Source organism: Macaca fascicularis, chromosome 1, assembly GCF_037993035.2.
Source record: "Macaca fascicularis isolate 582-1 chromosome 1, T2T-MFA8v1.1".
NCBI classification, from domain to species: Eukaryota; Metazoa; Chordata; class Mammalia; order Primates; family Cercopithecidae; genus Macaca; species Macaca fascicularis.
The window spans coordinates 33,298,070-33,323,884 of record NC_088375.1 but is presented as its reverse complement, the minus strand read 5'-3'; the positions used below and the strand labels follow the sequence as shown (position 1 = coordinate 33,323,884).

The 25,815-nt window shown below is 45.5% G+C and overlaps 2 protein-coding genes and 1 long non-coding RNA gene across 8 annotated transcripts in view; 1 reads left to right on the top strand and 2 right to left on the bottom strand.

The window, feature by feature from the left end:
• Positions 1–5,839: 5,839 nt before the first annotated feature.
• The window catches only part of LOC123573648 (uncharacterized), an 82,460-nt gene continuing 62,484 nt past the window's right edge, over positions 5,840–25,815 (bottom strand). Inside the window, exon 3 of the long non-coding RNA XR_010581002.2 lies at positions 5,840–5,962. This is a non-coding gene — a long non-coding RNA (uncharacterized lncRNA). The remainder of the gene's footprint in view (positions 5,963–25,815) is intronic.
• LOC107130196 (small ribosomal subunit protein uS2) lies at positions 14,102–15,165 on the bottom strand. The gene has a single exon (XM_045369706.2). It carries the CDS (start codon positions 15,083–15,085, stop codon positions 14,198–14,200), a length of 888 nt encoding a protein of 295 aa, XP_045225641.2. The 5' UTR covers positions 15,086–15,165; the 3' UTR covers positions 14,102–14,197.
• Positions 19,249–25,815, top strand: part of TNR (tenascin R) — a 428,883-nt gene continuing 422,316 nt past the window's right edge. For all 6 annotated transcript variants that reach the window (XM_045393008.3, XM_045393002.3, XM_005540057.5 and 3 more), the window contains exon 1: positions 19,249–19,612. The gene's annotated coding sequence lies outside the window, so the exon portion shown is untranslated. The remainder of the gene's footprint in view (positions 19,613–25,815) is intronic.

The window sequence follows — 25,815 nt, the reverse complement described above, 5'->3', positions numbered from 1 at the left end:
GGGAGGGATGGTTGAGTTTGACCCATTGTTAAGATTATGTTGCGCCCTTAGAGCTCTTCACAGCTCTAGAGAGACCTTCAGTCATGTCGTGGTTTGTCCCTCAAATCAGGAGGCATCAGCCCCTGAGAGCTCCAGTCAAGGACAGCCCAAGCCTAAGGGCCTGCTGTGGCCTTGAACACTTTGATATAATTAAAGAAGGTGGGGTAGGGACTGGTAGGATACTGGAGCTTCTTTATTTTTTAAAAAAGTAAATATATAGAGCTTGATAAAATGGATTGCACTCAGCCTTGGGTAGGGCTGTGGCAAAGCCAGCAGGCTGCCTGCATCGCAATTTTCATTTGTCCCACAATTTGGGCTATTTCTGATTGCATCAAGGCCCTGGCCCTTGCTCTTAATCGATTTCCCAAAGCAAGGACGATGACTATAGGCAACACATTCAGAGTTCTTAGAAAGGCCAAATGGGAAAAAGAAAATGGAGCCGCAGAGATTCTCTGTTGCCCGAAGCTTGATCCTTGTTAAAGCTACCGGCTAACCTTGTCCTGCTTGCTCTTGGGCCCTGCCACTAGGTTTAGCTTTTTTACCTAGAATACATTTTAGGCAAAAATTAAGCTTTAATGAAGTGATGTATTAGGATTTCTGGCTTTGGTTTCATCAGGGTGTGCTGCAGGATTCAGGCTTGCTGGGAAGTCTCGCAAAGAGGTCTGTCTGCAGGGCCTGAGATCCGGGTCAGGACTAAATCTGAGTAGAGGGAGGATGCAGCAGCTGTGCTTGGGTCAAGGACAGTGGGCCATCGCAGCATGGAGGGGCGACTACAGACTAGCGTGGTCTTCTGCTCAGGATGCCTTCATCTCCATGGTCCCGTGCTGGGCCTTAGGGTGAGGGGGCTGCCAGACAGGCATTATAGATACCTGAAGCAGTATTTCTATGTCCTCCAAGAAGCACGGAGAGCCCAGCATGGCAGTAGCCTCGGGGCTGGGGGCAGTTGCTTTGGCAGCAGCTTTGCTAACAGGAGTTGCAGGCTTGGGACAGTGGTGCTGGCTTCCACAGAAAGCTGGTGACAGTGATAGTGGTGGTGGCCTTGGTGCTTGGTGGGAGTCAGTGATGCTGCAGAGGCGTGAGCTGGGCATTAGTGGCAGCACTGTTACTCTTTGGGTACTAACAGTGACAGGAGCATCATTTGGGGGGGCGCCTGAGGGACACCAGTAGTCATGTGGTGACACTTTTATAATTTCAAACAACATAGAGAGGGAGCTGGACAGATGTCCTTACTGAGAGGACAGAGAGAGGTGGAACCTTTGAAAAGTTAATAACATGCTAGAAGAAGAGCTATTGATATGGCTGGCCTCATCAGTACTTTGGGGGAATAATTTTCTCTCCTTTCCCAGCCCTTGCCCTTCTCTTAGCAATTCCCTTGTTTTTACTTTCTAAGGCCAAAGGAGTGTTGGCATAATTTGCTCCTCACAACTCAATTTAGGTTCATTCCATTCAGTTCTACAAATATTTATTGAGTGCAGCAGCTTGCACCTGGAATATAGAGAATACACATGGGAGCCAGGCACTGTTCTGTTCCCAAGAGGTTTATCATTTGCTGGGGATGGAGGTGGAATAAGACCAGTACAAATGGGGCGCACACACACACACACACACACACACACACACACACACACCTTCTAAGGGTCATTGCCCTCTAAATGATACTGGGGAAGAGAAGGAGTACATGAGGCAGCTGCTATTGCTCTTCTCAACCTCTCCCAAGCTGGTTTAAATAGAACCCTTATCTCCCCCCACAGTGGAGAGGGGTGGGAGGCAGGCTACACTTCCTCTGTGGTTCTGTCTCTTTCTCTTCACAGTACAACTCAAGGCTGTGTGAGGTTTACCAAAAGGCTAAGGTAATCAGGTGATGAGATGGGTTGAATTGTGTCCCCTCAAAGACATGTTTATTACCTGCGACTGTCACCTTTTTTAGAAATAAAATCTTTAGAGATGTAGTCAAGTCAAGATGAGGTCACACTGGATTAGGTTTGGGCCCTAATCCAGTGAAAAATGTCTTTATGAGAAGAGGGAAATTTGGACACAGACAGACATGGGGGAAAGAGAGGCAATGGAGTCATAGAGGCAGGGATTGAGGTGCTGCAGCCGCAAGCCAGGAAATGCCAAGGATTGGCAGCAACCTCAAGGGACTGGGAGAGGTGAGTGAGCATCCCCTCCACAGGTTGTAGAGGAAGCACCGCCCTGCTGACAACTTGAGTTTGGACCTCCAGCCTCCGCAACTGTGAGACAATACATTTCTGTCATTTTAAGCCACCCAGTTTGTGGTACTTTGCTGCCACAGCCCTAGGAAAGAAACACAGATGGAGTTATCTCATAGAATGGAAAACTTAGAGCTGCAGCTCGGTGCCATTTTTCACTTAGCTGATGGAAGAAAATTACCCAAGGAGCTTAATCCTTCATCAGGATCCCCTCTTGGTACACCTCAGCCCCCACTCTCCTTGTTCTCAGGACTATGTCTTTGTGAATGTCCCTCCTTGTTTATTATTCTTTTGGTGGCTTTGTGCATCCAAATGTAGCCCACAGGGACCCGTCTTTCCCTGAAATTTGTTACCTGCCCCCAGCAGTTCATTACCTTAAGCTTGATTTATTCCCTGTAGGTAGAGTGAAGCCCTGGGTGGGAGCCTTCAGTAAGACAGTCACAGGACCCTGCTTCTTCAAATTGGTTCAGGGATGGTGATGGACATGTGCATGCCACATGTGGCACCTTTGGGACAGGCCCACCAGTGTCTGCTGTGACCACTTCATATTCCCTGTTGCCCATGGGTTACATGCACAGATGCACAACACACACACACACACACACACACACACACACAGAGACACTCAGTAACACTGAGAGGCCCTGTGGTCTCTCAGCTCAGCATCACAAACTCTTGGCTTGGGATTCTGACAGAATTACATATGCAGTGTTATCTCATCACTTGTCTGAAACCCTGAGTTTCTTACTGTGTGAGATATTCTATAAAACAAAAAAACAGTTACTGACAAATTTGGAATGTGAGCTCTTCAGAGTAGAAGGAAGAACCTGCATCCGGGTACGGTGGCTCAGGCCTCTAATCCCAGCATTTTGGGAGGCCGAGGCGGGCAGATCGCAAGGTCAAGAGATGGAGACCATCCTGGCCAACATGGTGAAACCCCATCTCTACTAAAAATACAAAAATTAGCCGGGCATGGTGGCGCGCACCTGTAGTCCCAGCTACTCGGGAGGTTGAGGCAGGAGAATCACTTGAACCCAGGAAGTGGAGGTTGCAGTGAGCTGAGATTGCTCCACTGTACTCCAGCCTGGGTGACAAGAGCGAGACGCTGTAAAAAAAAAAAAAAAAAAAAAAAAAAAAAAAAGAAAGAAAGAAAGAACCTGTCATGGTTTTAGTAGACATTCAGGTTGCATATTTCTTCCATTCTGCAAACATATGAACTGAGCAGATGCCTGAGGTTGAGCATGATTGAGAAGTGAATGATCCTATTATTGGACTTAGTGACCTGGAAATAGATAGAAATGAAAATAATTTTTTTTTCAATTTTTAAAGCTATAATTTTGATTTCTAGCCACTCCTTAGGGATGGCACCACACTCTTGACACCGATTATAGGATACGTGTCCCTGCAGCATGCCTTTCCTGAAGAAGCTCTTCCCTGCGGTAACAGAATCCCAGACCTGGAGAAGCAGAACATGGAGCCCGCTGTCTCCGAGGCTAGCACCCTCTGATCATGCTGTGCTGAGGAAGCACACGCCGATCCCACCCCCATCCTGCAGCTTGGCTCTGCTCAAATATCTCATTTTCTCTCCTGGGTCTTCTTGCAAATCTCTGTTTATCCTGCTCTTTCTGTCTCCCACTTGTTGACTGACATGTTCTTTCCACCCTGGATTTTTCACTCCACCACCCACCCCTTCCTTGCCTGTACTTACTATCTACTCAGTTGCTCTTGATACCAGATAATTTGGTTTTTGATTGTAGGGCATTATATAGATTTAAAGATTTCAGTTTACTGCTTGCTAGATTCGAGTCAAACTCTCTTAATATCACTGTTGTTTAAGCGCATCCCTATCTCGCCCATGCGCAGGAACCTTGGGCCCTGCCACTTACTTCCCTGCTCGGCCTCTGGAGGCGCTCTTGGAGCGGCCTGCCGCCTCCCCACTCTCAGGACATGCGGGGCGCTTGGCTGCTCCATGCTCGCCCAGGCTGTGCAGCCCAGCAAGGGCTGCCGCCGCACCCCAAGGTTTCCTGATGCAGCCAGCTTTCCCAAGTGAACATTTTTCCTCTTGCTTTTATTAAGCTTAATATGAGAGATCCTGGCCAACCCAGAAACAAAAGTTCATGGAACTTTTGGGCTTTAGTTTAGCTCCTTTTTGGAATGAAGAGACAGTGTGTGTGTTTAGTTGGGTGGAAGGCGATGAGGGAAGGAAAGTTCTGCCTACAACTGATGGTTGGAGAGCACTGAGTCTTGGCCAGATTCCACGAGCTGAAATCTCTGAACAAAGTATTGCTGTTTGAATATGGTTTTGGTTTGAACTTTGTTTTAACCTCTTGATATGTCTATGAAATGGGTACCTACCTTAAAAAGACTGTTATGAAGAATGAATGAGAAGTTATGTATACATACATATATACATATATATATGTTTGTGTAGCTTAGAGTGACAGTGCAAGGCACCTGGTAAATGCTAAATAAATGTCATTTATTATCATGGCTATTATTGTATAGGAAGCACACCCCTAGAGATATGGGGCCTCAGTCTCCATAACTTTCTTGCTATGTGAACATAGTCAATTATTTGATACTACATTATTATCATTTATTATTTATATTACACTTACATTTAAATCATATTGTTATTTGATATCAATTATTTATCTTTGAGCCTGTACAACCTCATTGGGAAGTGGAACTGAGAATTATTGTTCTGTGTCCTTCCTAAAGGTCAAATGAGATGTAAATGAGTTGTACAGTGTAAAGTGTTTCTCTGGGCAAATGCAAGGCAGCAGAGCTCCTGCAGCCTCCCTGGTCAGGTGTGCAGTACACCAGTATCTGGCTGAATGGATGCTGCTCTTTCCTGCCACTCCTCTCTCCTCATACTGTGGTCCCAGCAGTGACACTCTCCCAGTATCCATTGGTACTAGTGATCTATTAGTACATGACCATAATCAACACTAGTACTTTCCTATAGGAAGTGAGCAGAGGCACTGACATCACAGCTTTTAACTAGTTGTGCCACTTTTGGGCAAGTCATCTTGCTGCTCTATAATTGGTAGGGTTGAGCTAGATACCACGTGGGCTCTCTATCAGTTTGAACCTCCTGTGAATCTAAGGTCCCAAGAAACAAAAACAGGTTCAAATGGCAGATGCCAAACCTGGCTTTCTTGTGTTTAGGGGCCAGACCTCAATAAAGACATTGGGACCATAATCCAGGATAAAGCTGGCTGGCTGGCTCCATGAGCAGATGCATTAGGAAGCCAAGGAGGGCACATCACTTCTAGTGCTGGATTGGTAAGCCTGGACATCAGCAAAAAGAGACTTTTTTATGTGATACATGGAAATGGCAACACATGGCAATTACTCATTCACAGGTTAACAAGTGAATAGCAGAGACATGTACAGCACTCCAGGAGAGATGACTTTTCTGGTCCATGAAATATGGTAACTTAAAAATCTGGCTGACGGGCGCAGGGTTGTGTGCCTGCAGTCCTATCTACTCAGGAGGCTGAGATAGGAGGATTGCTTGTGCCAAGGCGTTTGAGACCAGCTTGGGCAACATAAGAACAGTCATTTAAAAAAAAAATCTAGCTGGTGGGAGATTGAGGACACTGTTAGATTTTTCTGAAAGATCCCTGGCCGAGGAGCGGGCACTGGATCTGACCAACTGTGTCACGGTGGATATGCCACTTCCCTTCTTCGTACCTCAGCAGCCTCATCTGTAAGATGGAACAGACGGTAGTTAGACAAGATGCATTTTGAGGCTCTTTCCAGCTCTGACATTCTACAAGTTCATTATTTCCTTTCTTCTAGATACCTCTGGCTAGCAGCCCAGACTAAAAATGGTCTCTGTGTAGGATCCTTTTACTGACTTTCTTACCAGGACTTTTCATTCATCTTCATTCTGTGGTACAGGATAAATGTATGCTCTCAGCGACTTAGACAACTCTTTTCCTCCATTTTTCTTCTTAAGCACTTAAATAAATGAAATCTAGCATGTAAAGTGCTTAGCACAATGCCTGGCTCATAATAATGTATTCATTTATATATGTGCATATATATATTCTCCTAATATATCCTCCTCTAACTTTCTCCTTTAGCCTAAATATCTGTGTCATTTAAAACACTTTTCATTTTTTAAAATCCAGGGCCACTCAGCTTGTTCTTTGTAAGAAAAAGGTTTCTCTGGATTACTCCTAAGTGGCTGGTACATTCAGGTTCACAGTACCATGGACTCCAGTCACTTCAAGGCACCCAGCACCATATCACATTCTGACAAAGGCTAGGCCCCTCACTTCAGACTGAGCAAAGGCCCCAGGAGCGTGTGTCTTCTGAGATCCAGCCCTGGCTCAGCTCAGATGGGATGTGTGAAGCTCGGATGCTGATACAGGAAGGAATAGCTTGCCTTGAGGCCAAGTGTATTCAAAATCTGACTTGAGCTGTTGAGTTGACACCTTCCAACTGTGCTATTCCAAGTGAGAAAATACTCCATCTCAGATGGGACTTGCTCCTCTGAATCTGGGCTTTCCTCAAATTTGCAAAAAAAAAAAAAAAAAAAAAAAAAAATTGTGATCTGGACCTCCACTTACCCATGTTAATAGGGAAAAAAGCAGGATTCATTTACAGACTTTTTTTGAAGCCCCTCCCCACCCTTTTTCCAAATGCCTAGAGCCTGCAGCCTCACATTTGTTCCCCAGAACATGCTCTAAATGGTGCAGAGCTAAGTAGAGATTATTGTTCTCATCTGACAGAAGAGAAAATGTAAGCTCAAGAGGCTATATATGAATGATGAAGGGTAGGGTTACTGGCCCAAGGGAGAGTGGCAGGTCCCTGGTTGAACACCAAGATTAGAGCCCATGCTCTGTGAGCTGCCTGTGTGTGGTTTATAGAAGTCTTACAGATTGACTCTTGGACAGGGATGAGAAGACTATGAAATCAAACTAGCCCAGACCCAACAACCCTGATGCCTTCTTTCGGAAGCCCCGCAGAGTACATTGTCTTTGTATTTGTTCGCACTGTGTAGTTCTTTCTACTTATTGACAGGATAATGGATCAAATCGTGTGGCAGGGATAGCCCAGTGCTTTCACTCTGACAGCTTGAAAAGAGAGGGACAGAGATCAGTAGCATCAATTTTCTCCAGTGATGTAGGCCCCACAATATTGGGCCTTCTACCTGCTCCTATGTCCAGATACTGAAATCTTACCATATTCTGTCCACCTGCAGAGTAAGGAAGATGGGGTTGGGAGTAAGGGACCAGTGAGAGAAGGTTGGAATACATAGCACTGAGACTAGTGTGAGGAGGCTACCTTCTTAAGGAAAGAAGAAAAGGACAAAAGCTGAAAAAAAGGAGAGAGATAAAAATAGAAGTGAGAGGCTGGGCATGGTGGCTCATGCCTGTAATCCTAGCACTTTGGGAGGCCGAGACGGGCAGATTGCCTGAGCTCAGGAGTTTGAGACCAGTCTGGGCAACATGGCGAAACCCTATCTCTACTAAAAAATAAAAATAAAAAAAGTAGCTGGGCATGGCGGCATGTGCCTGTAGTCCCAGCTACTCAGGAGGCTGAGGCAGGAGAATCGTTTGAACCCAAGAGGTGGAGATTGCAGTGATCAGAGATTGTGCCACTGCACTCCAGCCTAGCGACAGAGTGAGACTCCATCTCAAAAAAAAAAAAAAATAGAAGCAACAAGAAGGAGAATGACTTTGCATAGAGTGGAAAAAAAGGAAAAAAGAGATACAGGAAGTGAATATTAATGGCCTTATAGAAAAGCCAAACATAAAGCCAAAGTGCCAATGGGTATTGGTGACGCCTTTGTGAAAATTGGAAAAATGTTCCTTCAGCCACTCTGGTGCCTCTGGCAAAATTTGTTTCCTATTTGTGGCACTTGAGTTAAAATAGTGGCTGACCCTTTCTTTAAAGGGTAATAACTTCTAATGCTGATCCAGATTGCTGCTGCCAGCAGGAACTCAGAGAGACAGATGCCCTGTTGCTGCAGGATCAGCAGGGTCCCCCGTGTGCCAGCCTCGGGGAGGGGAAGGAAAGAGGAAAGAAAGGAAAGAAAGGTGGGGCAGGTGGGGCCTCAGATAAGCGGGGAATTGCTTCCATCTTTTCTTCCTGCACTTACCAATTAAGCAAGGGTTTCGTGAGCTACCTCTGTGTGTCAGTCACTGTTCTAGACACCACCATCTCAGTTAATCTTCCTGATAATCCTGTGGTATAAATATTATTCCCTCTGTTTTACAAAAGGATGAATAGGAGCTCAGAGTTCATTTCTTAAGGTAGAAAAGGGAAGTTTTAAATTCTGTTCTGCCAGATTCAAAACCTTGCCGCTTGCCATAAAACATGCCACGAGGGAACCAAAAATGACTAGGATATAAAATAGCTCTCAAGTGGCAACATTTATTGAATATGTCCGCATGAGCCAGGTACTGCTTTAGACTTTGGGGATGAGTCTCAGGCAGAGGGCCTGCCCTCTGAGAGGGTCAGTGCAGTGGAGAATTTGACAAATGGAACAAATGGAAGGAGGAAATATAAAATGTCAACTGGTGTTAGGGGGTATTAAGAAAAATAGTGCTAGGAAGGGCCTTGGGAAGGCCATTTTTAAAGGGGATGTCAGGAAAGACCTCTCTGAGGGGTGGCATTTGAGCAGGGAGGGAGCAGGATTGGGCATGTGCCACAGACCCTCACCCTCGACACCCTGCTGAATTTCCACCACGTTTTGGACACTGCTCTTGAAACACTCATCTGTGATTTCCTCTGATCGATAAACCATCAAGAGGGGGTCCCCATGAGGACCACTTCTTTCAGAAGGAAGATCTGAGATATGGAGGGAGAAGGAATTAGCCAGAGGCTGCACATCTTATAGGTGGTTTAACAGAAGTTTAAACCCAGTTCTACCACACCCCAGGTTAGGTTCCTACCTCCTTCATCTCAGAGGTGTTTCTTGGTACGACCTGACAAAGCCCCAGAGAGCCAAAGCCATAGAGTCCTATCAGCATTCAGCCAACCAAGAGGCAAGGGGGCAGGTGCTAACCCCAAAAAGGAGGTTTACACATAAAGTCAGGACCAACTCAAGTTAAAGCAAGGGTAGGGTTTTTTTTTTTTTTTTTTTTTTTTTGATATGCATTCAAAAATGTTTGCTGAATAACAGCTAGCATGAATGAAGCACTCGGCAGCAGAATGTGCCATCCCAGGGCCTTCCATGAATGCACTCATGTAATTAGCACAGCTGGCCTATGAAGTAGGGAGGATTATAGTATCAAATTTATTTATTTATTTATTTATTTTAGAGATGGGGTCTTGCTGTATTGCCCAGGCTAGAGGGTAGTGGATATTCACAGACAGGATCATATGCACAGCAGCCATGAACTCCTGGGCTCAAGCAACCTTCTTGTCTCACCCTCACCCCCTTCCCACAGTCCCTCTCCCCACCATCAGTAGCTGGGACTACAGGTGTGTGCCACTCCATCTGGTGACAATCTCCAATTTACACATGAGAAAACTGAAAGTAACTTCCTAAACTTACAGAGAGTATAAATGCCAGAGCGAGAATTCAAACCCAGGCAGGCTGTGTAGGAAGCCATGCTTTCTCGATTATTCCCTGCCACCTGCAGTGAGTGTAAGTGCTGAAGAGAGGCAGGTGTGAACCTGGCCATCTCAGGTGGGAAAGTTTCACCTGCCAGAACTCAGGCTGAGAAGCTGAAGATGCTGGGAGATCACAGAATGACAAGCCGGCAAGGACCCTGGCCCCTCCACTCTGTCTCAGTCTGTTAGTGCTGCTATAGCAAAATATCCGAGTCTGGGTAATTTATAAATAACACAAATTTATTTCTCACAGATTTTGGGCTGTGATTTTGGGCACAGAGAGGTTCAGTCTCTGCCTCCAAGATAAAACCTTGCACTCGGTGTCCTCACATGGTGGAAGGGATGCAAGAACACAAAGGGTTCAAACTCACTGTCTTCATCCCCTTTATAAGGGTACTAATCCCATCCATGAGGGAAGTGAAGCCCTCGTGGCCTAATCACCTCCTGAAAGCTGCACCTCTTAATGCTGTTAAATTGGGGATTAAGTTTCAACATGAATTTTGGAGGGGACACAAACAATCAAACCACATTAACTCCCGTAGGCTACTGGTGAGGAACTTTGTATGCACCGCAGCAGGGGAGAACATCTAGAGAAGGGAGGAGGGCTTAGTGTCTCAGACCAGAGCTCTCCCACAGGGGAGTGGGCTCAGGGAGAAGGGGGCAGACAGGGCAGGAATGTGAAGTTTCTAAAGTGGCCAACACAAAAGAAGATGAAACCTAAAATATGGCCTCCATTCCTTCTTCAGAGACCATAAGAAATGAATACTAAAATGAGAGTCAGAAGTTTATGGGGAAGGAAACTTGCCTGGAGTAGCCAGGGAGGAGCAGAACCAGGCTGGGGGTGAGTGAAGCCTTGACCTTAGTCCGCCCACTCACAGTGTGGTCCTGGGCCAGGAAAGGCAGCTACTCTGATCCCCACACTTGCCCTTATCTGTAACATAAGGGGAAATAAGCTGACTCTATCCCATATAATCCTTTGCTGCACTGAAAGGAGACATCTGCTTTGCTCTTGCTAATTTAGTGTGGGAAGCCTGGCTCACTCTTGGATGTAGATAACGATTCTGCTGGCTGGCAGGCAGGCTAGGGAGCTGGGGCTCAGTCGCATCCCTCGCTGGCTAGCATTCCATCACCCAGCACCCCACTCTCCCCAGGCAGGGTGCAGTGGGCCAGGCACACTACATGCAGAAGCCTGAGGCACAGAGGAGGAGAAAGGGCAGGACTCTGGTCTCAGAGAGAGATGGTGTAAACTCGCTCACATGGGTTCGTGGCTGTAGTTTCCCAGAATAGAAAGATGCTGCTCAGAGCCCTCTGAGCCAGCTGTGCCCATAGAGGAGCTAAAAGGATTGAGAAGTATTCAGAGGAGATGTTCCATGCTGCGAGCCTGGAGTGGAGGAGAACAGTTCTGTCATGGATGGACACAGTGCCTGGGACTACCATCCCCACCCAGGCGGGCACTCCACAAAGCAGGCAGCAGAGCCTCGTGATGCCAGCAGTATCTGGCCCTGGGTACGGCACCTTTCCATCTGGAAAGCACAGCAAGCGCACAAGCTTCATAACAAGTGTGTACTCTTGGGTGGGCCCACCCCACGACTCCCTGTCTTCTATTCAGATGTAGCAATGGCTGCTTTACAATTCCACTGGCCCTTCTCTCCACACTCCCCAGGAAAAGCACGTGGGCCTCAGTACCTGTCCCCAGCAGAATGATGGAGAAGGAAGTGTTTATTTTTCCTCCCTGAATGCCCAACTCATTCTCCACTCCTGCTCCTGCTCCCAGGGCCCAGGCAACTATTGGTTCTTGGGTTCCCATTTAGGTGTTTTTCACCTGGCTGAAGGCATACACCTAATGGGAATTTGAATTTTTCCAGGGACTTTCAAAGACTTAAAAGGTAAGCCAGCTTGACAAAAGCCCAACACAAATTAGCTTAAGTCAAAGGAGCATTCATTGGCTCTCCTACCTAGGAGTTCAGGGATGGGTGGATCTAGGAGCTCAAACAACATTGTCTGGGCTCCATTTCTTTCTGTATTTGGCCCTATTTCCTGCTCGGTATTGATGTCATTTTTTGTTGCTGTGGATAGGATTCCATCCATCATAAAGCTAGGAAAGATAACCATGGTCAACTCTGGGCTTACATGGTCCCTACTTGGGAAGCCCATTAGAAACAGTGCTTCTCTTTCCTAATTTCTGAGAAAGATCCTGATTGGACCTGCTTGGGACATGTGCACTGAACCCATCACTGTGTCTAGAGAAATGGGGAACTTCTGTTGGCCAGGCCTAGGTCAAATGGCTGGGTTAGTACCTAGGGTGGGGAATGGGCAGGTTTCGATTCTAGAAAAATGGGTTGGGGAGAGATCAGCAGGCAAAGTGATAGCTGTCACAGTTTACCATAATGGTGTTTACTATCTTGTGGGACCAGGGTAGGAGAGAGATTTGGGACAGGGGTAGGGTCCCTTCCCACCTATTCCACTAACATAGTAGGAAGATCCTGGCTCTTCCTGGGCTGGCAGAACTTGGAGCTGTACAACCATCCACCTTCTTTTCCAGCTCAGGCAAGTCCCCTGGCCACCCAGATTCCTTTTGCTCATTATTGCTTGTTGTGGCTACTTTCTCATGCTCCCTCCCCCAGCCAGTGCCTGCCTGTGACTCCAACCTTCCTGTCTCTGTGGCAGGCAGCTGGCTCTCCGGAACTTTTCCCAGACATCATCCCTATTGTGCAATGAGGTCACCAAGTCCTGCTGAGTCAGGCTGGGACAGAACCCAGCTCAGCCCTGGCTTTAGGGATACAGGGCCTTTTCTAGCTCCTTGTGAGGGTAACCGTTTGAACTACACTATCCTCATGGTCATCTTTTTATTTTTGTCTTTTAAAAAAATTAACCCGGTACTTAGCAGCTTATTCATTGCCATTTTTAAGAAGTTCCTCCTCCATTTCCCAGAAAAGAAGCCCCAAGTCTTGCAATGGTCCTTTCTAAGTAAACCTCTTAGCCATTAGCCCAGCACAACCCCACATTATCTCAGTTGGAAGAGAGTAAACAAGTCATTTACTAAAACCACCCACCTAATGCTTGAATGCCCCCACAATGTCCTAACAAGTGGCTGTCCTTCCTGAGTTAGGCTGCTTTTAGGAAGTGCCCATTAGGCAAGTCTGACTACTGTTGGCAACGTCTGCTCTCTGCTCTTCACTGTCTCCATGGGCCTAGGGGGTATCACATTGTGCTTAGACCCCTATTTTAAATGTCTGGAAGTTCCCCAGGCAGCTTCCTTAGGATGGTGTGAACATTTGACTCTTGATTATCTGTATGGTAAGTGCTGGGAAAGTGTGAGTTCCCAGCCATTGCAGAGGCTCCCCTAGTCCACACATGGTCAGGGGCTGTGCATGGGAGTGCATGCAGGGCTCCATGGGAAACTCTGGGACACTGTACACTCTTGTACTCCCCCAGTGCTGGGGTTCTCTGGCAGGGCTGAGCTGCTTCATTGCTTTAGGGAAGCCATTTATTTCCTAGGTCTCTGTGCCTAACACTCCTGAGCCCACTACCTGCAGAATGTGGTGATGAATGCTCTTGTAAGGAGATGTGGAGGCACATAGTTGGCAGCTCATAGCAGGGCTCTTCTTTCCAGTGGTGGGTAGAGTCATGTGTAAAAACCATATGAGGTACCCAGTTTTCTCACCTTTGCTATGGGGAAAGTATTTGGGGTAAGAAAGAAAAAAGAAAATTGCCCCCCAAATGGTGTCTCCACCTGTAAGAACCTTTAGTCTATCCATTCCATTTTCTCTCTTAACCTAGCAGACTTAGTTGGAAGCCCATCTCTCTCTCTCTTTCTTTCTCTTTCCCTCTGTCTTTCTCTCTCTCTCTCTTCCCCCCTCCCCTGGCTCCATCTCTCCCTCCCTCTTTCTATCTCTCTTTTCCAGCACACTCCCTCTCCCAGGTTCTGGCTGGGAGTGGGAATGGACCAAGCCCCACAGTGCTAGATGTTTCCTAAATGAAAACTTTGTTCTGGCCCCCAAGAAGCTTGTATCCTCATAGGATGAAAGGGCAATAATTTAAAATCCTACATAGCTGTGGCCAGGTGAACACAGGCTTGCAAGGTCAGAAATTGTGTAGGAAGGGTGAGTGAGAAATAGGAAGACTTGCTCCCAAAGCATTACCTGGATAGGACAGGATTTGGGGTCTTGATCAATCATCTAGATAGTGTCCACTGCTCCTTTTTCCCCTTCTTCTTGGCCAGAGCCCTAAGGTCATCGCATGTCTTATCTGGTGTTTACGCCAAACTTCCTCTCTTTCTTTTTTTTTTTTTTTTTTTTTTTTTTAGAAACTGATGTTTATTTTCTATCAACCATTTTTCCATGTTGCTTAAGAGCCCGTGCAAGAACAGCTTAAGACCATTCAGTGGTTGCTCCTACCCATTCAGTGGCCTGAGCAGTGGGAGCTGCAGACCAGTCTTCCGTGGCAGGCTGAGCACTCCAGTCTTCAGTAGGGAACTGCTGAATAGGCACAGAGGGCACCTGCACACCTTCAGACCAGTCTGCAACCTCAGGCTGAGTAGCAGTGAACTCAGGAGCTGGAGCAGTCCATTCACCCTGAAATTCCTCCTTGGTCACTGCCTTTTCAGCAGCAGCCTGCTCTTCTTTTTCAATCTCTTCAGGATCTCTGTAGAAGTAGAGATCAGGCATGACCTCCCACGGGTGTTCACGGGAAATGGTGCCACGCATGCGCAGAACTTCCCGAGCCAGCATCCACCACATCAAACCCACTGAGTGAGCTCCCTTGTTGTTGCATGGGATGGCAATGTCCACATAGCGCAGAGGAGAATCTGTGTTACACAGAGCAATGGTAGGTAGGTTAACATAAGATGCCTCCGTGAGAGGCTGGTGGTCAGCCCTGGGGTCAGTAACCACAAGAAGCCGTGGCTCCCGGAAGGCTGCCTGGATCTGGTTAGTGAAGGTTCCAGGAGTGAAGCGGCCAGCAATTGGAGTGGCTCCAGTGGCAGCAGCAAACTTCAGCACGGCCCTCTGGCCAGTATTCCTGGAGGATATAACACTGACATCAGCAGGGTTTTCAATGGCAACAATGGCACGAGCCGCCAGCAGAAGCTTCTCCCAGGTCCTCTTCAGATTTATGATGTAGATGCCATCACTTTTCCTTTTATAGATGTACTGTTCCATCTGGAAGTCAAGATTGGTGCCACCTAAGTGGGTTCCTGCTGCAAGGAACTTAAGGACATCCTCCTCCTTCATTTGCAGGACATCAAGGGCTCCGGACATTGTGAAAGTTTCCCTTTAAGTTACGACGGGAATCCAGAACAACGCCGTACGGACCCCTCTGTAGGTAGCGCGGAAAAAGCAACTTCCTCTCTTTCTATGCTCATGGAAACAGTGGCAAGATGGGGGCCTAGGTTAGCCTAGGAATTGAGAGCTCCCTTGGCTATTCTGTACCTGCCGTACCTCAAAGTTGGATCCTAGGTTTCCTTCACTTTTCTGTCAAAAAGCCACAGTTTCACTTCCTGAGTCCCTATGTACAGACCTCAAGTAGTGGAAGGGTTGATTCAAGAGCTTTCTGGAATACTGGGCATGGTATGGATTTTCCTTGTGAAATTCCACCATGGTAGTTCACCACATAGTGGCTCCTGATTCTCTGGAGATAGCTGGGTGCCTAAGGAGATGCTCAGTTTGGTGGAGGAGAGCTTGGGGGCTGGAGTGCTAGGTAGAAAACAAAAATTCATGGGCTGGTTGGGCACGTGGTTCATGCCTGTAATCCCAGCACTTTGGGAGGCTGAGGCAGGTGGATCACCTGAGGTCAGGAGTTCAAGTCTGGCCTGGCCAAAATGGCGAAACTCCATCTCTACTAAAAATACCAAAATTAGCTTGGGGTGGTGGTGCGTGCCTGTAATCTCAGCTAGTTGGGAGGCTGAGGCAGGAAAATAATAGCTTGAACCTGGGAGGCAGAGGTTGCAGTGAGCCGAGATTGTGCTGCACTGCAGCCTGGGTGACAGAATGAGTGAGACTCCATAAAAAATAAAATAAAATAAAAAAATCCAGGGGCCAATGATTACCAGTTTCCAAAGAGGAATGGTGACTGAGGGGTCTTGACATTAGAAGTAGATCAGAAGCCAAGGAACTAGTAACTGATCCAAAGAACAAGTAACTGATCTCAGTCCCAATATCATCTTCAACTACACATTTGGTTGTTGTTATGAGCCAATCAGTAAGTATTTTTGGGCTATTTTCTAGGTATCAAGCACTTCAGCCACAAGGACTAAAGAAGAAATATAAAACTTAATCCAGAGATCAAGGAAATAGGGTTGGGATTCTGCCCTCAGTCTTCTTTGTTTTCTCTCGTATTGGTGGTCTCCATCCAGCAACTATTATGTCCACGTAAATGGGCTCCAGATCTAAATCACCAATCCAGGTCTGCAATCTGAGCTCCAGAAACATACTCCAGCCACTGCCAGGACAGCTCTATTATAATATATAGTCTCACTCTCCCAAAGCCTGACATATCCAAAATCAAATTCATCCATCAATCTCACTTCTCCTCCACTCTTCCCAAACCCATCCATATTCCAAAGCTTCACATCTTTCTGTCTACAATGATCTTCTACTCTCCCTCTAATCAGTGTCTCACTATTCATTAAGACAACTCAGATCTCATGTTTTCTATTTATAAAATGTCTAGGTGCAATGGAGCAGTCTTCTGAACCTACATTCTTTAGGGTCCAGATGAATGGCCACTTCCCAGGTGAAGTCTCCCATCACCCCTCCTAGGAAAAAGGACTTTTCCTTCCTCTGGGCTCCCAGAGCACTTAATCTGAAACTTCCTTTTAGCCCTTTCTACATTCATCTCCATTTCAAATGCAAGTCTCTAATGTCTCTGTACTTCTGAAATATTCCTACTTCCCAATACATTTAATAATTGTACCTCCACCAGAAAAAAATCCTGCCTTCCTAAATTCCCCCTTTTTTGAACTGACTAGTGCCTTTTTATGGATTTCTCATCTAATAGTAACAGATCATACTTCCAGCTTCCTGGTAGTTACTACATCCTCACTCGGTTATGTTAACGTCTATGTTATTGAAACACTCTATTAAATGGTGTGGGTACTTCTAGGTGATGAGAGAAGACATCATTGTGCTTCACAAAGGGTACGACTTTAGAGTCAAATAGATGTGCATTTGATTTGGGTTCTATACTTATTAGATGCCTGAACTTGAGCAAGCCACTTAACTTTTATGAGCCTCAGATTCCCCATTTGTCAGTGGAAGGGTAGCACTTACTTCAAAAGTTTCATACTGTGCTCTTTCCCTCCTCCACGAGTCTGCACAGGCCATGCCTTAAGCTTAATTCTCTCACCCACTTTTTGCTGGCAAGGCTTCTGATTCTTCAGGCCTCAACTTAGATACTACATGCCTTAGGAATTCCCCCAGCCCTCAAAGACCAGGGCAGTTGTCTTTTCCATGTGCTCACTGCCCAAGGTCTTGGCACTTAGTCCTTGAATTGCAGTCATTTGTTTCTTGCTCTTTCTTTCCCTCTTTGAGGAACTGTTACCTCTGTTGAGGACAGGGACCATGATTTGTTAATTGTCACATACCATCTTTGTCCTACTTCATCCACTTTTGATCCAACAAAAAAAAAAAGTCAGAAAAAGTAAGCCACCTCAGCTAAGGAATTCATAATTCTGAAATTCTGAAGAAAATGTCAATTTCTCACTAAGGGCTTATCACCTGAATGCATTGCAACATTTCAGCTCTTCAAAACGCTGGCTCCATTCTTGCACTGTGTTAGGCACTGGGCAATAATTTGCTTTTGGTACAGAAATTGAGTGATGTGTCTTCTGAACTGATGTTAAAACCCAATAGTTTCCAATTTCATAAGATTTAAAGCCAGTTTTGTACATGTGAAATTACCCAAATCACCAAAAGAATTAATTTTCTTAGGAGATTCTCATCAGTAATAGCAATTTCCACAGTTTGTTTGGCACCCCTAGTGGTAAATATTTTATTTTAAAAACTCGGCCACATATAAATTTATTATAACAATTTAGGCACTTTGTCATAAATAAAAGCAATGATAACTATGGTGCTATCTTCTATTTACTTCAAATGCCACTTCTGAAGTGTATATTTATAGTACATGGTAATTCAAAGAGGAAGCTCCAGGGTCAGATGGATCAGGTTCCATTCCCATCCCTGACATTCACTAGCTGTGTGATCTTGGGAAAGTTATTTCATTCCTCTGTGACTCAGTTTCTTAGTCTATAGAATAGCAATAATAGCCTCTGCATTATAGAGTTATTGTATGGCTTAAATGAGCTAATACATGTAAGGGCTTATAACAGTGCCTAGCACCTGTTATAAACACTCTATTGTTATTTGCCAGGGGTGAATCAAATATAAGAAGAGTGTTTGGATATGATTACCTTTAAACTCCCTGCCGATCCTGAGGTTCTATGTCTCTATATCATTCCAATCCCTCAGCATTCCATTCAGTAGGGAGGGGGCAGCATTATCCACATTTTACAAACAGTAAAATTGAGCCATAGAGAAGCAAAATGTCCAGTAAGCAAGTGGAAGACTGAAACTAGGACTCAGGTTTTTAGATGTAAGTATCAGGACTCTTTCCGGGAGGCTGTGTGCCTGTACATTTAAAAGCGAATGTTAGATATCCCTTATGAGCCTGTGAGCAGTGACCCCTTGATGTTCCTTCTCTGCCAAGGTTCTCCATAAATGTGCATCAAGGTCACTTCTGTCTCTACCTCTGAGATGATCTCAGGCCATATCTTTTCGGATAGTTTTCTTGCTAGCTTTAAAAAAAGCTATATTGTAGAATTGGATGAAGGGCCAGCTGCCTGTATTCTCTGCCTCTTTAGGCATTCCCATGCCTAGGTCGTGCTACGTATATACATACTTCACTTGGCTGCAGACCCTGACTTTTTGGAGGGTTTCTTCTGCTGAGCGAGGACCTCAAACCACTTGAGAACCCCACAACTGACCTTATTCCAAAACATTCTATCCCAACCACTCGCCCATCCCATTCCACCCTGGATTTCTCCTACAATCATGGGCAAAGGATCTGCAAAAGCTTCCATCCTTCCCCTTTCTCTTCCTCTCTGGGTTGGTCAGAGGGAATCCTCTGTCTTCTTCAGGACCCTGGCTATGCAGAGGCAGCCCCAAGAGTTGGGTGCGGGGAGTATTCCTGAGCCTGAATCTGGACTGTTTAAGAGGATTTAGGATGCTTTTCTTTTCTGTCCACTAGGGGGCTGCTTGTAGGGGGATGGAAAAAACGGAGGCTTAAAAAAAATCATGCTGCTGAAATTTCAGCAAGAGGGGAAAAGAGAGAGCGCGTGAGAGAGAGAGAGAGAGAGAGAGAGAGAGAGAGAGAGAGAGAGAGAGAGCAAAGCAGTCCCAGGCTTCCTCCTCTCTTTCACGTCAGAGGCAGGAACCGACTGTGCTAAGGCTGTTGGCTCAACACGCAGAGGAGACAGGGGCAGACCCAGGGAGAGTGAGAGAAGGGGGTCCTCTCTGACCCAAGGAATTACCACTAGTGGAGTGAAGCCACCTGACTTTTTGATCTTATTTTGGTTACCTCCTCATTCTCCTTCCACCCGTAGCCCTGACAGCTTGGGTTTCATTTCTTTCGTGAAGCCTTGTCTCTTCCTCCTAGAAAAGGAACGGAAGAGAAGGGAAAGAGGTGGGCTCTCTAGGTGAGCGCATCAGCTGGCTTCAACCTGAGCAGACAAGAATTTTCTTCCCAGGAAGCTCCTCTCGCTCCCCGGCCGCCCACCCCCAGCCTGGGTAAGTCCGGAGCACTCGCTCCTTTGATTTTCTCGCTAACGTGATTTCAGCACCAAGGAGAGCTATGAGATGCATTTTGGTTCCTGGGTGTCTGTGTGTTCCTGCAAGGCATTTGGCACTAAGGTTACATCTATTTCTCTGCTGCCAGTAGAGTCGGGTACTGCGTAGGGAAAAGAAAGGCGCAAAACTATGCTTACCGAATTAAAGGGGGATGTGGGCTCTGGCCTTGCGGGTGTGTGTTTGTGTGTGTGTATGTGTGTGTGTACTGTTGCATAAGACAGGTGAGGTCTGAGCTAAATTGTCGGTGGTTTCTGCGTGTCTCCATGTAGGGCTGTTCTTTTTGTCTGTAGATAAGCGAGAGGGTTTGGGGAATTAGTCGTGCACCTTCTTTAACTCTCTCCCGACAAGCCATCCATGGTGGGAAAGAGTTGCAAAGGAAGCCTGGGGGGTTGGGAGTGGAGGTAGAGCTAAAAGTTATGCACCTCTGAAAGAGCTTTAAAGAGGTGGTTTGTAAAATGTCAGTTTCCTAGGATTCTCTGGGCTCTTGCTGTGGAGAGAGACCAACCTGACCTTTTACTTTCTCTCCTGGTGTGAACCCATGGCAAGTGGGCAGGTGCAACAGGTGAAGCTCAGGCTGGGGCGGCTTTGGGGGGCTGAGGTCCCTTCTGACTTTATGGTTGTAGGAAAGTGCTAGTGTCTTGAGCTTTGCAGAGATTGGCTGATGTGGGTTATATTACATTTGCAAGGAGGCAGGAGGTACCCTCCACTTTTCTGTCATCCTTGGCTATGGGTGGTTGGAAAGAGGACAAAATCTGTTCTGCCCTGTTTTCTGGGGCATCTGGTAGTGAAAAACAGCTAAGAAGAAAGGTTTGTCTCTATATGTCTAGGGCAAGCAGAAACAAACTTAGACTTGTCCCAGACTCAGGAGGGCTTCAAGAGGTACTCTGTTCTCCTTCAGCACTGAGAGGCTCTGCAAACAGTAGCTCATTATTACTTCATTCTTCACTGCTACTACTTTTTTGCAAGGTATTACTCTATCTCTCCTGCTTTCTGCCTCTCTGAAGTATGTTCAGTCAATTTCCTGCATCTGCTTTGGTATTGTCTTGGAGACAGTATATGCCTGCCCCTGCCCCATTCAGTCCTGGCCACGCCTACCTGGTTGAGTCATTCAACAAGTGGTGTTGAGGATTTCCTTCAATCATTCAAGTCTCCGTGGAGCCAGCATCCTACAGGGAACTTGAAAGAGATGTGGCTTGTTGTAGGAGCAAGTTTTCCCTTGATTTGACCCCTAACTATTTATGGTTCTGGTCACTTTCTTCAAGTGTGTTGAGACAGGGGAGATACATACGCAGGGTGGGGTGGTTTCACTCTTTCCAACCCCAAATGAACCCTAGAATGGTGATTCTTTGTCTTATTTTTAATTCAGCACCATGAGCCCCTTCTCCAAGATAAAGAAAATGCTCTCCACCTCTGGCTGGGAGCCTTCTGGGTGAGAGACATAGTTCTGAGTGAAATGGCACCACTTTTCTTTTTTTACTATGCTTGGCATTGGATCCAGAAATCTTAGCATCTCCCTAGAATGGCAGGAAGTAGAATGCATCCAGGAAGAGAGTGAAGTCAGAGGTTGTAAGGGTAGGGAAGAAAGACTGAAATAGATAAATGCAGAGCATCAGAAACCAACACTGACTCATTCAATATTTTAACACTCCAAACCCTCCAGTCCTTGAAATCTTCTGGTTTGAACAAGTGAGTGGATGGATTTCTGCATGGCACATCCATAAGGATTTTTTTAAAATTATGCCCTTGCAGTGGACCCTGTCCAAAACCACTGTTTATTACTGAAGTCACCATACTTAGTGGTCGTTATCTTATTAATGCCCTTAAATTCTCTGAAAAAAAAAATGCTCAGTGACATTATTGGAACCATTTTATGAATGGAGAGACAGATGCTTAAAGTGGGAGGCCAGAGGATAGCAAAAGCGGAAATAGAACTTCTAACCTGCTAATATTCCCTCACCTAGGAAATGCAGTAATGCTCATGTGCAGGAGAGAAGGAATGAATTGCTCCCCAATGGATAGACTTGCAGCCAGAGCCTTTTAGGGAACTCAGTGTGGAGCAATGGCCTCTCTCTGGTGAAGAATGAGAATCAGTCAGAAGTCTCAAGGTGCTGCTGGCCTTTACTTCTCAGCTAATAAGATGGCCAAGAGTCAGGTAAAGAGCTCTCTGGGCCTACTGCAAAGAGACAACCCTGGGCTGGTGGCATCTAGGCTGAACTGATGTCATGCACCTGATTGCCACATCACCGTGCCCCAGAGATCCCAGCTGAAGCCACCCTATCTGGGGCATGTTGCCATAGATGTCTTGGCTTTGGGTGTTGGGTGACTGTTCTCTCTATGAACCTTTTCTGGGACCACCTTCACTGAGTCCTCTGTGGCTCTGAATGTGGCAAGGATGACTAAGGAGCAGGAGAGAACTGGGCTCTGACCACGTATAGAACCACTAGAAGAGGAGTGGGAAAGTGGATGCAAACTCACTTTACATATAATGCCACTTCTGCAGCATTCCTGGCTGTCACATCTGGCCAGCAATCTGGAGACAAAGTAAGTTCTCATGCCCAACCCCACTTCACTGTGCAGGGGAGACTGCTGGGCTGCCCCCCAGGACTGGGGAGATGAGGAGTGGTGGGGAAAGATGGAAGAAGGAGGTCAGCTGCTCTGCCCTATTCTCCATGGCTATAGGTTGCCATCTTTTACCTGGAAAGGGCCGCTATTACTTTTTTTGTTGTTGAAAAAATGATGTGTAATTTGTATATAATAAAATGCGCTGATCTTAAGTATTCAGATTAAGTTTTGACAATTGTGTACACTTGAGTACCCCAAAAAAGATGCACAAAAGTTCTCTGTGCTTCTTTCCAATTTTTCCCTCTCCCAACCCCATCACTTTCTGACTTCTATCAACATACCTTACGCTGCTACATTTTGCAGTGGAAATGTATTGCTGAATGTATTACTTAATAGATGTGGTATGTAAACCCTAGACTTTCCAGAGAACACCTCAGAGTTCTGAGGCTATTGTTACTGGGTAAGTAGCAAAGATGTGGGAGGGGTACATTCTGCACCCCAGCCTTAAGGTCATGGTGTTAGAAAGCCAAGTGGTCATTTCAACCGTTTATAGAAACCAACAATCAAATGTGAATAGAAACTGTAGAAGCTCCTGCAGGCAACTGCCTCAGAGCTGACCTGAGTTATTTGATGGAGTTCATAGAGATGATTTTGAAATTTTTATTAAAAACTTAGAATTCAATATTCCAAGTTGGTGGCTGGTCATGAATCTTCCCATCTGGGCTCCGGGAGAGTGAGCTGAGGAAAGAGTATCTATGTGAGCTTAGTAAAGAAAGAAAGAGGAGAGTTCATTGTGATAGAGCTTTTGCCATGAAATTCATCCCTATCCACAAAGGTCATGGTGGAGGAGGGTGCTGTTTCTGTTTATTTAAGAGTAAATTTAGAACCAGAAGCCACTTACAGAAACTCATGTACCAACATAGCTCTATCCAGGGATGTCTCCATTCACCCTTCTCCCATCCCTGGGTTGTGGGCTGGATAAGGTATTACTCTTCTGCATTTTACCATTAAGAACTAATGGAGTTATCAGAAGGTTTAGTAACTTTGGTGAATGTGTGTTTGTGTGTGTGTGCATGTGTGGTATCAGCACACGTGTACAAACATATATAACCAGTTTGGACACGTTGCCTGTCCAATTCTATTCTACTCTGTCCCTCATTTAAGGGCCACTGGATAAAGATGGGGAATTTTGTGCACCATTTGTACATAGGGTCTTCCACAAGGAAATCAGAGTTTCTGGATTAGAATCTTTAGTAGAGCTTAAAATGTGTCCAGGTAGGTCACAGACCTGTTTACATGTTCAGAGGGTGCTCATGTCCTCTGCCTCCCTCCATTTGGAGACCTTACTATAGCACCTTCTTCCAGGGTTTTGCCCCTTTCTGGGGTCACCTGCCTTTGAGAATGCACTTAATGCATCCAGCCAGCTCTTTTAGGGGAAGGCTCCTGAATCATCTCTGCCAGCTGGGATCCCACAGAGTAAAGTGTTGGTTGCTAAACCACCATGTCATGGAAAGTTAGAAGACAGCCAAAGTGAGGACTCCCTAATATGGAAATACAAAGTTGAATGATATCCACAAGCCAATTCCAGTAGATGATTTGGCAGAAGTGCAGAGATACACTTTTGCCTCATTTTGATTATGGGCTATGCTAATAAAGATGAGATTTCCTACCTACTAGAGTTTCATCTTCTTAAGAGACAGTCCAGTGGGGAAGGTGGAATTGGAATGAGGTTGTTCAAAAACTATTTCCAATCACATGTAAGAACCACTGTATCTTTGCCTTGGAAACACGACTTTGAATTACAACTGTATTGGTAAATTTTGAACACATCAAGCTAATAATATGCCAGTTGGCAAAGGGAATTCAAGCAACCTTGTTTTTGTTTTCTCTTTCCCTCCTTTTTAAAAATATAGTTCAGTGACACTAAGTACATTTACATTGTATGCAACCATCATCACCATCATCCATTTTCAGAACTTTCTCATTTTTCCAAATGGAAACTCTGTACACATTAAATGCTAATTTTCCATTTCCTCCCCCCCCCCCCCCCCAGCCCTTGGCAACTTCTACTTCCTATCTCTATGAACCTGACTATCCTAGGTACTACATGTAAGTGAAATCATACACTATTTGTCCTTTTGTAGCCAGTTCATTTTATTTAGCATAATGTCCTCAAGGTTCATCCATGTTATAGCATGTCAGAACTTCCTTCCTTTTTATAACTAAATAATATTCCACTGTATGTATGTACCACATTTTGTTTATTCATCCATCCATCAATGGATGCTTGCATTGTTTCCTATTCCCCTCCTTTAATTCTTGCCAATTGCCTCTGCTTTACTCTCCAATCAAGTAAGAAAAGGAAACTTTCTTGTTATGACACTCCCATGAGTTAAAATTGTTCCCTTTCGCTATGAAGTTCAAGAAGGTGGCTTCTTGGAGGCAAATGGAGGAGGATACATTGGGCTGGTGCACATGAATGAATTGGATTTATCTTCTATATTCAGATTCTCATTGCTAATCAGTACAACAGCCAAAGTTTAAGTGAGCATGGAGGCTAAACTCTCATCTATTCTCCCCGCTCAAGTGCCCCAATCTTATCCCAGAGAGGTACTAGCAGGCAGGAAGAAGTGCAGCCCTCGCCCTTGGGGAGCATGTCTCTGGGTTATGTATTACAAGGTGAGACTTCAAAATGGGGGAAGGAGTTCTGGGGTCAGGGACAAATGATCCAACAGACCCATTACAGTTTATTGAAGGGTTCCAGCCTGGTCTCCTAGGGACCCCTATCCTACAGCAGGGTACTGTCAAGGGCACCCCAACTTGGCTTCTATAATAACGTCTCATGCTCTGGCTATAAATGACTCAATAAAGGTTTATTACCAGGACCCAGGAGGAAGTTGTGATTACTTAAATCTGGATGTGTCCTCCTCAAACCACATGGTATGAGGAAAGACAAAGGGGGAAGCCTGGAACATTGGTCCTAGGATATTATCAACCCAAGATGGCTAACATTAGCAATATCTCTGGGCTGGAATTTGGTCTTTGACCCTAGTCCACCTAAAAATTCACATTCCTGGGCCCTGGCAGCTTGAGTCTTTCTATGGCTTAATGATAAGGCTAGCCAACACTTACTGGGTGCTTACTATAAATTTTGGCCAAGTGTTTGGCACAGAGAATGCCCTTAATAAATGTTTTCTGTCTTTACTATTAATGAACATTTTAAATACTTTACATCATTTAGTGAGTAAAACTTTATGATATATACTATTGTCCCCATTTTACAGGTGAGAAAACTGAGGCATAGTGATGCTAAATGACTTTCTTCTGGGTTGAACAGAACCAATAGAAAATCAGAAAGTTTTTATAAAGCCCTCATATTTTATAAAACCAAGCTCTTGAGGGGTTCAGAGAGGCTAACGTCCATGCCCAAGGCCACACAGCTAGTAGGTGGCAGGGCTGGTTTTTGATCAAATCTGTTTGGAACAGAGCCTACTTTGTTGTTGTTGTTGTTATTTTTGTTTTTGTTTTGTTTTGTTTTTGAGACAGGATCTCACTCTGTCACCCAGGCTGGAGTGCAGTGG